Source organism: Netta rufina (assembly GCF_964035555.1).
Source record: "Netta rufina genome assembly, chromosome: 26".
In the NCBI taxonomy this organism is placed as follows: Eukaryota; Metazoa; Chordata; class Aves; order Anseriformes; family Anatidae; genus Netta; species Netta rufina.
Genome location: NC_140150.1, coordinates 4450117 through 4464090, shown reverse-complemented (window position 1 = coordinate 4464090; position 13974 = coordinate 4450117). Strand labels below are relative to the sequence as shown.

Genomic DNA, 13974 nt, shown 5'->3' with positions numbered 1-13974 from the left:
GCAGCGGCCGCCACGTGCGGGCAGGGCAGCGGCGGGCGCTCATAACTCAAACCTTGCTCGGCGGGGCACCAAATATTTACGCACGCTATCGTCCTCCTGAATGGGAACGAAATACCCTCTGAAGGCAGCGGGACAAAAGGGGTTATCTGAAATTTGGGCTGCTAGCAGCGCGCGCGGGGCTAATAAATAACAGCGCCTCCACACAAAGAGCTCCTCTGGGGAGGATTTGTAGGAGGAAAGGCAAAGGCTGTGAAAGGATAAACAGCAGCTAGAAGGCCCTTTGTCTTCGTTATCTGATCCCAGATAAGGTAGCCCTGTCTACGGTCAGTGCTGGGCTTTTCCCAACCTTTCCCTCCAGCTGCTGCCTTGGGTGACCTTGCCGCTCGGCGAGATGCCTGTCCTACGGGGAATGCGCTGCTGGGACCCATTTCCCAAGGGCTCAGCTTGCAGGCAAGAAAACTGCCTGAAGACAGGTCAAGCACATCTTGAATGGGGCTCCCGAGAGCAGGAGGAGAGGGCTGCTTCTCCCTAGCTCTGATTGTGCTCAGGGACCTGGGCGCACCAGCACCCGCAGGCAGGGGCACTGGGGATGCAGTGTCCGTGAGCTGGCCGCCAGCTGAGCGGCCAATTTTGGGGCAGGAGCTGGCAATTCTGCACCACGGATCCCTTCCATGCAGAGGAAACTTCCACATAAATGCCTTCGTGAAAGAAAAGGTGACAGCGTGAGAGTTGAGACTTCCTCCAGCCAACATCTCCCTCTGCGAGCCTCGCTACCGACGAGCCCCTTGCAGCAGGAGCAGGGTGTAGGAAACCAGGCAAAGCCCTGCCCTCACATCAGGGCGAAATGCGTCACTGGTGGCTGATGGCTATTCATGCTCTTCCCTATCAAATGGAAACAATTAATGAACTATTCAGCCTGCTGTATGCTGGACATACCGAGAAGGGAACCGAGCAGGGATGGGCAAACCTCAAACAATGCAGACGTCTGGATGCTTGTCTAGGACAAACCCGACTTAACAGCTTTGGTCTGATGGGGGGAGCGCAGGGGGTGTCGCGGCGAGCACTGGCACGGGGAGGAGGCGCCTCCGGAAGCCCCGGGGTCTCCTCCTTTATCCTCACGCTTTGCATTCGCAGAGGATCACAGAAGAAATCCCTCACGCATGGCAGAGTGGAAAGGAAAGAGAGCTCCGAGAGCTCGGTGGGGAAGCAGCGGCGTGCGGCAGTCAGCGTCCCCAGAGCACTGCCCTCCCTGGCGGGGTGGCAGGTTTGGACATGGGCACGTCCTGCCGGGCCCAGCACCAGTCACAGCACCCACCAGAGAGTCCCAGCCGTGTCCAAGGGCTGCAGGACCCATGGGTGGGAGGAACGGTCATCCGGGAGAGCCACAAAGGGGACGTGGATATTAAACAGAGGAGACTTCCTGCAGTGCTCGCACACCTGAAGACATTTCAGGCTGGTGGCAGGCTGCAGGGAGAGGTGCAGCAGGGCTCCCTCGCTCGGGCTGGGTTTGGCAGGCTCCTGCTGTGCTCCGTTTGGCACCAGGAGCAGCCCTCGGCCAGCCGAGTGCGCTCACATCTCCACACGCACCTCGGTCCCGCGGCGGCCGCCTGAGCCAGGGCTGCTGCGAGGTGGTGCTGGCTACGCACGGCGAGGCCAGGCAAGAAGGTTCGAGGGATGATTTGCTTCTCCCTGGGTCTATTTCTGGTCCCCACAGCTGAGCTGTGGGAGGTTTGGCACCTCTCCCCCTTCCTCCGGGTAGAAAAGCACTGCGGTGGGTGTGCGCAACGCTTGGGTGCGGCGAGGCTGCGCGGCTCGGCTCCGCCGCGGGGCTCAGCGCTGGCACGGGGGCAGACGCGCTCCTGAGACGGCACTGGGGATGGGGTCCCGTCCTGGTGGCCAAACTGGGGAATGCGGTGGTGGCAAGGACAGGGGGATGCTGGTGGAAGCCCCTCTGCTCCAGCTGCTCCCCCCTTGCCAGGATCCAGGTACCGAAGATGGGCAGCGAGGAAGGGGTTGCGCAGGCAGAGGCAAGGGCGCAGGTGGAGGGGGCTCCGGGGCTCGGGCTTCAGCTGCAGTCTCTCTGGTGCCCGGGGGTGCAGAGCAGGTTGTCTGAGCAAAGGTACATCTTCACAAATCCCTGCCTGGGCCGAACACGATGCAGCTTTGCAGACACCACCCTCTGCTCACCAAACCTCCCTGTGCCCAGCTCAGCCCCGCAGGCAGTGAGCGGCTCCCCCAGGGCAGGGCACGATCCTGGGCAATGCCAGGGCAGCTGCTCACTGCAGCACCCGCAGGGAGGGTGGCAGCTCGCATCCGACAGGGGCAACGTGAGAACAAGGGGGGGAAAAGGCCCCGGGTCCACCAACAGCGGCTGCTGTGGGCTGTGGGGGCAGGCGGGGAGAGCCTGCGGCCAAGGGCGCTTCATCAGCATCGTCCTGCTGGGGTCGGCAGTGCTGCGGTGGGGCGGGTGGGAGCGTGTTGCTGTCTCCTTTCTCAGTGCTCTGATCTCCATGGTGACAAGGGGAACACGAGGTCCGGGTTTAAAATATGCTCTGCCGCCTGTTCTTCCCTCGGGCTGAGGAAGACAGAGAGACGAGGGTCAGACAGGTCAGACGTGAGCGGTGCTCGGGGGGCACCAAGCCCTGCGGTGCTCTGTGGGTTCTGAGCCTAAGGCCGTGTAGAAGAGGGAGCTGCGCCCCAGGAGCACCCAGGTGTGACTTAGGTACCAGCAGGTGATGAGTGAGGATGCCTCAGAGGTAACTTGTAGACTAAAGCAGGGAGCAGGTTTGGTTTTCTCCTACGTGGGTACCCACTGGGAGTAACCCCGGTGCCAGCACGGCCTGTGGTGCCATCCAGGAGTGGAGTCAGTGCCATTTTCCCAGACCTACCTGACTGCTGAAAGGCTGAGCCTCGGTAGCCAGGGTCCTTCTGAAGCTGGATCTCCTTCAGGGAGAAGATGGAGACATCTGGGCAGAGGGGGCAGAGAGAGAGGGGTAAGTCCGGCCAGCTGATGGGATGGGGGGAGCAGGAGGGATGGCAGCGCAGCGCCGCGCCTCTGCAGAGCCTTCCTCTTGGGCTCACCCCTGCTCTAAGTCACCCTGCCCCAAAACATTTCTTGTTCTCGCAGCCCCCAGGCTCCCACCCCACCCTGCTGCAGCAGCGCTCGGCTCCTCTGAGCAAGAAAAGGCGAGTGGCAACCGAAAAGCCCTGGCTGCAAACCACCACCCTCAGGCTGCAAACCACAGTCCCCAGGCTGCCAACCACAGCCCCCAGGCTGCAAACAACCACCTCGGGCTGCAAACCACCAGCTCAGGCCCCACAGCCACCTTGCTCCACGTCCCCCGGGGCCGAGGGCAGTGCGCACTTACTGTCGGGCAGGAGGTGCACCCTCTCGCCCAGGCTCTTGAAGTAAGGGTGCCTCAGGGCTGCCTCCGCCGAAATCCGGCTCTTGGCTTCGTACTGCAGAAAGCCCCAGAGAACAGGCGGTTACATTCACACCAGGCGTGCAAAATGGCATTTGGTGGGGTGTGCACCATACGCTGTGCACACACCCGTGCGAGGTGTGCACCTAAGCAGTTTGATGTGCTGCCTGGGTGCCGGTGCGTCCAAGCGCTGTGCACACCACTGGGGCACGCAGGCAGTCACCAGTGCCACTGGCACGGGCACAAGGGACACCACACACGGTGTGACCATGGGAGTGCACTGCCCACATCACACCTATCTGGTTTGTGTGCCAGAGGACACTGGGCGAAGGCTGGCTCAGCACCCTGATGGGAAGTGGTTTGAGACAGCATCCACCAGGCTGCTGCTGTACGGGCAGGGCTCGTTCTGCACTCGCAGCCCCTCTCCTGCCTGGCTCCGAAATCAGCACGAGGGCAGCTGGAGCACTTTGCTCCACCAGAACCCCTCGCCAGCCACCCGGGCCGCTCTAACACTTACCAGAAGGAGGTTCATCAGCAAGTCAATGCCTTCTGATTCCAGCCTGAGGAAAGGAAGAAAAAAATAGTGGAGCATTACTGCGCCCAGGACACGTTGTCAGAGTCCCTGCAGGGGACAAGGGGCAGCTGGCACCTCCAGCACGTGGCTGCATTCGGCTGCTGCCAGCAGCACATCGAGGAGCTGACAGCGGCGTCCCCAGCTCCCGTTTACATCCCCTGCAACCCCACCGTGCCCTCCGCGCGGGTGCTGCGGGAGGTACCTTGGGGCGTGATTTATGAGCGGCTGGGCTCGGTACTGCGTGAAGCTGTAAGCCTTAAACTCCTCGTTGGATGTTATTCCCGGCCACGTGTCTTCTGTTGGGGTTCCTGGGAGGGGGAAAGAGGGGAACCTGTCGTGCTCACCGGCTGTGGGGCCAAGAACCACGGCAGCCCCCGGCCGGCAGCGCCGTGCCAGCTCCCCCGGGCGGCCGAGGCTGCGCCCCGGCCCCGCTGGCGCAGTCAGCCGCTGCCCTCAAGTGGGCGTTTGGGAAAGAGCAGCAGACTCACCCAGCAGCCTGAAGATCAAGTGCAGCTCTTCCTTCACCGTGGAGCCAGGGAACATCGGCCGGCCGGTGACCATCTCGTAGTGGATGCAGCCAACACCCCTAAAGCGCAGCAGGAGCGGTGGCGTTAGGGAGAGAGAAGCCCCAAGGATGCCCCATAACGAGGGCTGGGGCTGCTGGGGGGGGGAAATCAGCTCTGACAGGGACAGCGAGGGGCCCCAGGGGATGCAGAACACTCAAGGAGAGCCCACCACCCTTTGGGACACCCAACGCCGTGGGCACGTGCGGCACCGCACCACCAGCGGGATGGGAACGCCCGGCTGGGGGCTCGGAGCCCCTGGGGACCCTCGGCTGGCAGCCGTGGCTCACCACATGTCGATGGGCGTGGAGTACTCCGTGGAGCCCAGCAGGACGTCAGGGGGCCGGTACCACAGCGTGACCACCTCATTGGAGTAGGTTTTGGTGGGCACCGACTTGGCTCTGGCCAGCCCTGAAGACGAGAGGGGTGGGCATTGAGGGAGCGGCGCCTTCCTGCGGGGCCGCGTTTTCCCCAGAGATGCCTCGAACTCTGCCAGGTAGAAAGCAGCAGCCAGGCAGAGCCAGCTTCAGGAGCACACGCAGCATCGTGTGGGAGCCCTGAGCTGCTCATGAGGGTCCCCCCCATCCCTCCCCGCTCCAAGCTGCTGCCGGAGACCACCCGGCCTCTGCCTCTCCCCTGCCCACCGACCGAAGTCAGCCAGCTTGAGCTCTCCCCTCTCGTTGATGAGCAGGTTCTGGGGCTTGAGGTCTCGGTGCAGGATCTTCCTCCCGTGGCAGTAGGCCAGGCCCCGCAGCAGCTGGAACATGAAGATCTGCGGGGGCAGAAGGGGTTGGCGCTCAGCCCTGGGGGCACAGGCACCGAGAGGCCGAGCGACTCCCAGCCTTATGGCCGGGGAAGACCCCTGGAAGCTGGAGACACCTTGAGGAGACATCCAGGCCTGGCTCACCTTCACGTTGTGCACATTCATCAGGTTCCCGCAGTTATCGAGGTACTGTTTGAGGTCGTTGTCCTGCAACGAGAAGCACCCATCGGCCTCTCCATCCCCTGCACCCCGCTACCCGCCTGCAGGAGCGCAGCGCCCGCCGGGACCCACCAGGTACTCGAAGACGAGGGTGAGGGAGCGCTCCGTGTGGATGATGTCGTGCAGGGTGACGATGTTGGCGTGCTTGAGGTTCTTCAGCAGCGACACTGGGGGAAGAAGAGGTGGGTTTGGGGCAGCAGGACCAGGGCACCATGCCGGTGGGACGTCCCCGAGTCTGCCCGCACGGAGCCAGCCTGGGACCCAGCACTGTTCACCAGGGCTGTGACGAGGGAGAGCCCCCCACGCCCTCACCTTCCCGGATGGCCGTGCAAGGTGCCCCTTCCTCGTGCTCCAGGCGGATCTCCTTCAGCGCAACGAGGTTTTCCGTCAGCTTGCTGCGCCCCTTGAAGACGGTGGCGTAAGTGCCCTGGGGGAGAGGGAGGAAATGGAGGGCACACGGGCCATTTATTGGGGTGGCACAATGGTGATATAGCCTGTACCATTTGCAGGAAGGATAATTTGAAGCTAAAGGGCTCAAGTCCACAGCAAGACTTGGTCTAAACAGTGCAAGGTATTAAAGATATTTGGCTCCATTCTGCCCTTCTACAGTCCTTTTAACCTAACTTAAAACCTTGGTGAGGGTTCAGCATCTCCTTACCTCTCCCAGTTTGTCCAGTTTAACATAGGTCTCCAGCTTCCCGAAGCCGATATCCGACTGTAAGAGAGAAAGGAAAACATCCCTGGGAGGGATCTCATCCAGGGAAGGATGAGTCTCCAAGGCCGTGGGGTCATGATTGATTTGGGGGCAGATTGATCAAGGCAGGTGCCTTCACGATGTGGATTTGTGTCCTGCAGAAGCGGTGCAGGCGAGCATGAGATCCATCAGAACACCTCCACAGATTGTAAGGAGCTGACGATGCCCTTTCTGCTGGAGAAGCCCGGTGGGATCCTGCCGCCAGCACCCAGACCTTTTCTTGAGTGCTTTCCTACGTGCTGCCCTGTACTGCAACTCCTCTCACTTCTCTGCTCCTCAAATCGAGCGTGAAAGGGACATTTCCCCATTTGGAACAGCGACTTGTTAATGTATTGCTGGGACCTGCTCTCCTGTACCCAGTGAAAGAAAGGGCAACCACCGCAAGGCAAGGGCTTCAGGTTTCGCTCCCAGCAGACCCCTCACTCTGCACTTCTCTGCGGGCACACAGACCCCTCGGTTAGTCCGGGTCGTTCACGTGCCAAGGCAGGGGATGGCTCCCAGCACTACAGGCCCAAAGCCCAGGGCAGATCCTAGCTCCTGAAGCTTAAATAACAACCCCTGCCATGCTCTCCTCCCTCCACACGACAGGCACACCGGATCAGAAGACACCTGCCAACACCTCGCCACTGGACGCGTGCTTGCACGTTTGCCAACAGGACACCAGGTTTTTGTGCCTACGTATGCTGATGCTCTGCAGAAAAAGAAACTGAAATGCCAGCATGAATGCAAAGGCTAATTCATTATTTATCAGCATTTGCATTTCAACCAGCAGAGGCTCCAGCGTTCGTGGCACTGCAGGAGGTTTCCACCTCCTCCCCCTGGAAGGGCGCCAGGTGTGCGCGGAGCTGGGTGAAGGAATGCACGGGCCTGGGGATCTGCACAGCAGTGCGTGGATTTGCACGTGTAGGGGTGGCACGAGGAAAGGATGAGTGCGTGCATATGCACAGGGGCAAATGTGCATGGGTTACACGGGAATCTATTGCTGGGAGTGCGCAAAGAGGGATTTGCAGTGTGTGTGTGAGTTGGTACAAGGGAGCTTGCACAGGGGGACGTGCGCAGGGTGGGTGGTAACTGGCACGTGCATGTGCTGGGTGCTGCATGCACAAAGCAAGGTGCTGTGCCAGCACTGCTTGCTCTGCACACGGAGACTTACGAGGGAAGCCCGCCGGGACATCCTGCTGAGGGGTTTGGGGAACTCCGGGCTCTCCATCTGCAGCTTCTGCAAGAACTCGGGGGGCAGGCGGATGTCCATGGGCAGGGAGAGGCGCTTGCTGACATCCTGCAGAGAGGGGCAAGAGAGTAGGTGATGAAAGCACCTGATGAAAGAAACTTCCAAGGGGCAGCACCCTCTATCCAGAGCTGATATCAATGGCAAAGAAATAGGGACACCTGTGGGACCCTTGGTCAGGGGAAGAGGGAAGGTGTGTGCATGGGGATGCGCTTGGGGCTTTGTCCGGTACCATGGACATGCTGAGCAAGGGCATCAGGGCTCTGAGCCCACCAGATCCCCATGAATCGAGCACTGGCCCTTCCAGCCAGCAGGCAGGTGACAGCCAGAGCTGTCCCCATCCCTCCTGCCCCCCAGCAGCACTTGCCTCCATGGAGAAGCGGCGCTGGTTGTTGTTGCGGTAGCGCACGGCCATCGGGGACTGGCCTTCCACCTCGGAGGGGGAGATGGGGGTCGTGTCGGCTCGGAAGTCCCTGCCCAGGTGCTCCAGCTGCAGGTGCCCTTGAGCCAGGTCTGAGGACAAAGAGAAAGGACAGAGAGCTGCTGGAGTGACAGAAGTACCACCATGACCCTCGTCTTGAAGAAAAGGGAGCAGGGCAGGGAGGTCCAGAGATGCTCCAGGGCCGCAGGAAAATCCTTTTCTGTCTCCACACCCAGAGGCAATACCTGCTGCTTGCTACAGGCTCCTGGTGCATGGGCCAGCATTCATCTCAGCTTCCCAGCCTTATCCTCACTAACGTCACCTTAGACAAAACACGACGTGTGCTATAGGGACACCTAGGTGCCTGACCACGGCTCTGGATCTGGCGGTTGTTTATTGCAAAACAAAACACTTAGCGAGATGTGCCATCACCCTGGGAAACACAAAAGCCCTCTTGAAAACCAAACCAACTCAGAAAAATCACTCTCCTCTAGGGACTCCGGGTGTGAAGCCTCATCAAGCCCAAGAAACCCTGAAAGGAGCAAGAAATCGGAACAAAATAAGCCACTGAGCTCCCTCTGGCCTCCGGTTTGAGGCTTGCACTCAAAGCTCCTCACTCAGTAATTAACGGCCGGCTGGTAGGAAGCGAGTTCCCTGATTCATGGGGAGGCAACACCAACTGGGTGTACTGGGACGGAGGAGGTAGAACTGGGAGCTCTGGGATGGAAAAGGCAGCTCTAACTGGGCATACTGGGACGGAGAAGGCAGCGCTCTGCAGGCTGCACAGAGCATCCCTCCCACTATGCCTAGCGCAGATTTGGGCGGCCGATCGCGGCGTGCTCGGGCAGCCAGCGATGATCTCACTGCTGAGGACGGGCGAGGGAGGGCCGGGACCTGGCCGCACGCTGCTCATCTGACGGATGAGAGGTGGCAGGCAAGTGACCTGGGAAAAGATGTGGTTTCCTGCCACGGGCACGGGGAAGAAGGGGACCTGCGAGCTGAGGGATGTGGGGTGCCCTCTACAAACAGCCCGCACCCACGGGTGGGGTGCAGCCCATGCCAGGGAACCCCCCAGCACCTGAAACCGTGCCAGGAGGTTTTGTACTGGTGGGCAGGGAGGCACAGAGACACTGCTGCGGGGCTCCAGTCCCTGTCCCTTTCTGGCCATCTGCCTGCGCAGGAGCAGCTAGGAAATCTACCCTGAATTAAGCACGGGTACAGAATTAGTGTCGATCAATTAAACTGGATCAAAGCTTTTTAACTTATTCGCCTCCTAAGCAAATTATCTGAAAGAAAACCAAAGGCCACTTAACGTCTGACCAAACGGAGTTCAACTAATCCCACTTTAAAAGATAGTTTGGGAGAATTTGTGCTGCTTCCTCAGGCCCAAAGTCCTGCTAAAAGTTGCAGCCTGTCCCCAAAAGGTGCAAGGTCTGTCCGAACCAGCAGCCCACCAGCTCTTCATCCACAAAAGCATCCGAGGCAAAGACCAAAGGCAGAATAACAAACCGGCCTCCCAGTGCATGTGCAGGGCAACAGGACACAAAAAAAAAACCCTGAAAACTACCAGAAGATGAAAACAACACCTAAAACTACACCCAGGACTCGCGGAGATGAGGGGAATGGTGCCCTGGGGCCAGGGGCAGGCTGGATGTGCCAGCCCAGCCCTAAAAGTTTCCCTGACCCCGCGTCCCACAGGTTGCCCTGGGTGCCCAGGACCTCTCCGGGTGCTCACGGGAGGGGATGTGGGGCCGTGGGCCAGCAAACCGAGGGCCTGTCTGGTTCTGCTCGGCGTTTCACGTGGCTTGCAGTGAGCCCTGGCACCCTGCGAATAATGAGGCTGCATGGGATATCAAAGCAAATTAAAGCGAGACCGCAGACACGGCGGCTGCCTTTGACAAGCCTCCTGCCTTTTTTTTTTTTTTTTTTTTTAATAAATATATTTAAACACTGTCTCTGCCAAAACAAGCTTTGATCTCCCAAGGAAAGGGGCCAGAACCCTTCACTCCTTCCCTGACTTATAACTTTTAATTACTTTGCTAAGTGTGAACCCTCCTCTCAAAGCTCTGTTGCGCTCTTGAGGCAGATCTGGGCTTATTCATCCTCCTTCCTCCCCCTCATCCTCAATTCTTTGTGGCCGTGCGCTCCAGAGGCCAAATTTTGGCTCTGATTTATGCCATTTGAGCTGGGAGTCATGCCGGCTCCGCAGCCCTTTTTTGGCCTCAGAGCACGGACCGGGCCGTGGCTGTTCTGGGGCAAAACAGCTCTGGGCACGGGCACGAGCTGCTGCTGAGCACCACCAGCCCTTATCAAAGCCAGGCCCAACGCCTCTGCAGATCCCGAGCACAGAGAGTGCCTGGGGAAGGGCAGGAGGGAAGCCAAATCCCCCTGCCTTCAGCCTCCAGGGGAGCTGGAGCAGCCACGGCGAGGTTGATGCAGAGATGGTGCCGGCTCTTGTCGAGGTTCAGACACTGCCCAGGGCCCAGCCTGGGCTCTCCATAACCCAAAACCTTTCCTCCACCCAAGCAGAGGCCGTGGTGGTGCCCAGAGCAGAGGCCCGGCGGGTTGGGGGCACGCAGGAGGTCCCAATGGGATACCAGAGCTCTGAGCCCAGCACCCCTTTCCTCTGCGCTCTGCCAAGGTGACATTGCCCACGACGGGATGTGCCCGTGCCGGAAAGCTGTTTGTTTGCTTTTCCATTTGCTGGCTCTGCTTCTCTCGGACCCCCTTTTATCGGCCTCCTAACTGGCAGCGAGGTCGTGGGAACTGGAGGCTGGGGAGGACGGGGCTGGGGACCCCACCGCAGACCCTGGTGGTGTCCTCGCCTTGTCCTCCGCGACTCTGTGACCCCCGAGTGCTGATAACCTGTGATTTTTGATGCTGGGGGGGGAAATAAAACCTGCAAAGGACTCCCCAAGGGGCTGATGCCTGCTGTGAGCAGCGCCCTTCATGTGCCCCCCTCCAGCCCAGGCAGCTCCCACAAGCTCCAAGCCCCCCAAGCAAACCCCGCAGAGGAGCAGCTTGCACATAAACCCCGTTCTCATCCCCTCCAGCACCCCCAAAGTGATCCTGCTCCCCTACACAACCAAAGCATCCCCACCAGCCCCTCCCCAGCCACGAGGAGGGGGGCACAAAACAGCCAGGAGATGCCTCAGACAGACGTGGTTACCGGGGCTCTCCAAAAACACCCACAGCAGTGGGACTGAGGGTGCCGTGGGGGTGACCCCTGGGGGCTGTTTACACCCCAGGGAAAATTCAGGGGTTACAGCAGCAGGACGGGGAAATCGCCTCCCTGACAGCCTCAAGCTGGCACGGTGGAGATAACGAGCCCGGGCTCAGCCATCCCAGAGCCGAGGTGCCCCGAGGGAGGCAGCAGCAGCAGCAGCTGTCAGTGCCCGGCGCTTTCTTAGCCCCGCACCGTTTTTATCCTCACGGCTTCTGCGCATCTAATTAAGGGCTCTAGTCTAATTATAGCCCCGGCTGCTTGCTAGGGTGTGAGGGGCGGCGTGCGTGCATGAGGAGCAGGGAAGGAGGCTGCGGAGGGGAGCTGCTGAGGGTGCCTGGGGTATCTGGAGGGGCACGAGGGGTGTCACGAGGGGCAGGGATGAGGAAAGGCAGCTCTGTATCAGGTTTCTGCATCTTGCCTTCTGAAGCAGGCTCGCTGGCACAGACGAGCCCTCCCTGCTGGGCCAGCCACGAGTGCCAGGCAATTACATCACGGCCTCGGCCCCTGCTTGCAGCACAAGTTGCTAGCAATTGTGGCTGCAGGGCGAGGGGAAAAAAAAATAAAAAAAATAAAATAAAATGTGGACGTGACCCGAGCGGAGCCCAGGGCAGCAGCACATGAACGGGCTGGCCCGGACAGAGCTGTTTTTTGCTGGGAGGCAGCAGCCTCTCCCATGCTGTGCCCGCAGGAGCCAGCCCAGCCTGCCCCAGCACTGCTCGGGGAAGGGCCGAGCACCACCGGGCTCCCAGCCCTCAGCATCTCCTGCACCCCAAAGGAGAAGGCTGTGGGGCTAGGAGGAAGCTCAGCAAGCCCCAGGTGCACCCCAGGAGCCCTGTGGACAGGCAGCGAGGTCTCAGGATTTGGTGGCAGCGGGTGCTGGCAGCAGTGGGGTCACTTTGGGGTGGGCAGGAGGAGATCCCAACGCTTTCACGCTCTTCCACCTTAACCACAGGGGTGCCATTCCTCTGGGCGCTGTGCAAATACCTGTCCCTCCTCGAGGCTCGCCCTGCGCAGGCAGAAATCTCTCCACAGATCAGGTTTAATAACCAGGTGCTGCAAATCCTGCCGCGCGGATGGGGAGAGGAGCGCAGACAAAGGGGCAGCGGCTTTCCACGCGGCGGGGGCCGGGGGCTCCCTACCTTCGTTCCTCTGGTTGTTGAGCTGGTTGAACTGCTCCGTGAACTCCGTCAGCGACTCCTCGATGGTCTCCGTCCGAGGGACCGAGAGCGAGAACCTCCGCTTGAAGTTTTTCATCTTGTTCATTTTACCTCGTGCCCTGAGGGACGGCAGAGCCCTGCGGGGAAGGGGACGGAGCTGGCTGCGGGGTGCTGGGGGGGGGGACAGATCCGCAGCCCCCCCAGGCATCGGGGCCGGCAGCACCCAGAGCTGTGTGCTCCCACTGGGATCCCCCGGCATCCTCTGTGCCGGAGCCACCAGGGGAATCAGGAACCTCGTGTCACCGGGAGCTGCCCGCGGTCAGGAGGTGCACGGGGCTTTTTCTGAGCTCATTGTCAGAGATGAGCCCAGGGCAGAGCTGTGGACACTGAGTCACGGCTGTCAGCGCGGGGCATGCCTTAAGAGTGTGCTTGGAAACTCCAGGAATGCCTGGAACGGGGAAAAACGTGGCAAAAGCAGAAGGAAAGCAGGAAAAAAGAATAAGCAGCGAGAGAAAAGGCACCTTCCCAGGCAGTCTCATCTCCCTGCTCTGTCCTTGCACAAAACCCCCCCTGAGCCAGCAGCAGGGTGCTGGGGGCAGCCAGGACCAGCAGGGGGGTCCCTGCCCGGGGAGGTGCTCCGAGCTCAGCTTGCTCACAAGCTCTTCCTTGACTCAGATCCGGTACAGGCGCTGGAATCTCCTTAGCTGGAGATCTGATTAGAGCAATAAACCCCTTAAACAAAGAAAACCCTCAAGGGACACATGGCGAAGCGTGCTGTGCCTGAGCAGCCCCACGAGCGGGCTGAGGGGGCTCTGGGCATCTCCACCTCGCCATCCGTGGCACCAGCACGTTCAGGACTTGTTCCTCCTGCCAAGCACAGACCTGGCAAGTGGCCATTGCTCCCCAGAGGTGCCGACATCGGTCTCACCCCCAGCCAGCCCTCGCAGACCCCAACCCATCTCCCAGGGTGTTTCCATTTGACCGCACCGCACTCCTTTAACGCTGCTCTCCTCACCCAGCAGCCTGAGGGGGGATTTTAAGTGAGAAATCACCCCTGGGGGCCCAACGGGCACCCAGAGCTACCCGAAGGGGGGCTCCTTCCCGCACCCCACCCCCTGTGAGCCCAGCAGCCCCCAGCCCCCTCCGGGCCAGGAGCCCGAAGCCGCGGTCGCATTCCAGACGGATGCGCTCAGCCGCAGCATCCCCAGCCAATGCATCGTGTCGCCAGGGCGACGGGAACACTTGGGCTGACATGCCTGCATCTGAAGGCTTAAAAGATTACCGTCAGCAACATAAACACGGCTGGCGTGGCTGCCACGCTCGGCTGCGAGGCACGGCCTCCTGCGGCGGGCGCAGTCCCCCGAAAATCCTTGGGATTATCCGCGGGATGCACCTGAACGCTGGGGACCCGCTCCCCTCGAGCACCCCGCTCACCTCCCAGCCTCAGGGATGCAAAACCCTAAAGCTGAAGGCCCTCGGTGCTTGCATATGCGGGGGTATTTGGCTGGGGGTGGGAAGAGAGGCCGGAGGCTGCTTTGAGTTGCAAAGTGAGCGAGGAGGATGCCAGACGCATCCACTCCGGGCCTCAGACATTTAAATGTTTTTCTCAGCTCTACAGGAGCAGGCTTTGACAGCAAGATGCTGACG

At 60.4% G+C, this 13974-nt stretch overlaps 1 protein-coding gene across 1 annotated transcript; it reads right to left on the bottom strand.

Moving 5' to 3' along the window:
• Positions 1-2438: 2438 nt before the first annotated feature.
• Positions 2439-12436, bottom strand: CDK18 (cyclin dependent kinase 18). The gene is made up of 15 exons (XM_084301798.1): positions 12310-12436; positions 7891-8036; positions 7449-7574; positions 6200-6256; positions 5854-5968; positions 5614-5708; positions 5467-5529; positions 5208-5331; positions 4850-4970; positions 4485-4582; positions 4199-4304; positions 3940-3982; positions 3369-3459; positions 2889-2966; positions 2439-2575 (listed from the first exon to the last, which is right to left on the bottom strand). Exons 1-15 carry the CDS (start codon positions 12431-12433, stop codon positions 2541-2543), a joined length of 1422 nt encoding a protein of 473 aa, XP_084157924.1. The 5' UTR covers positions 12434-12436; the 3' UTR covers positions 2439-2540.
• Between the last annotated feature and the right edge of the window lie 1538 nt (positions 12437-13974).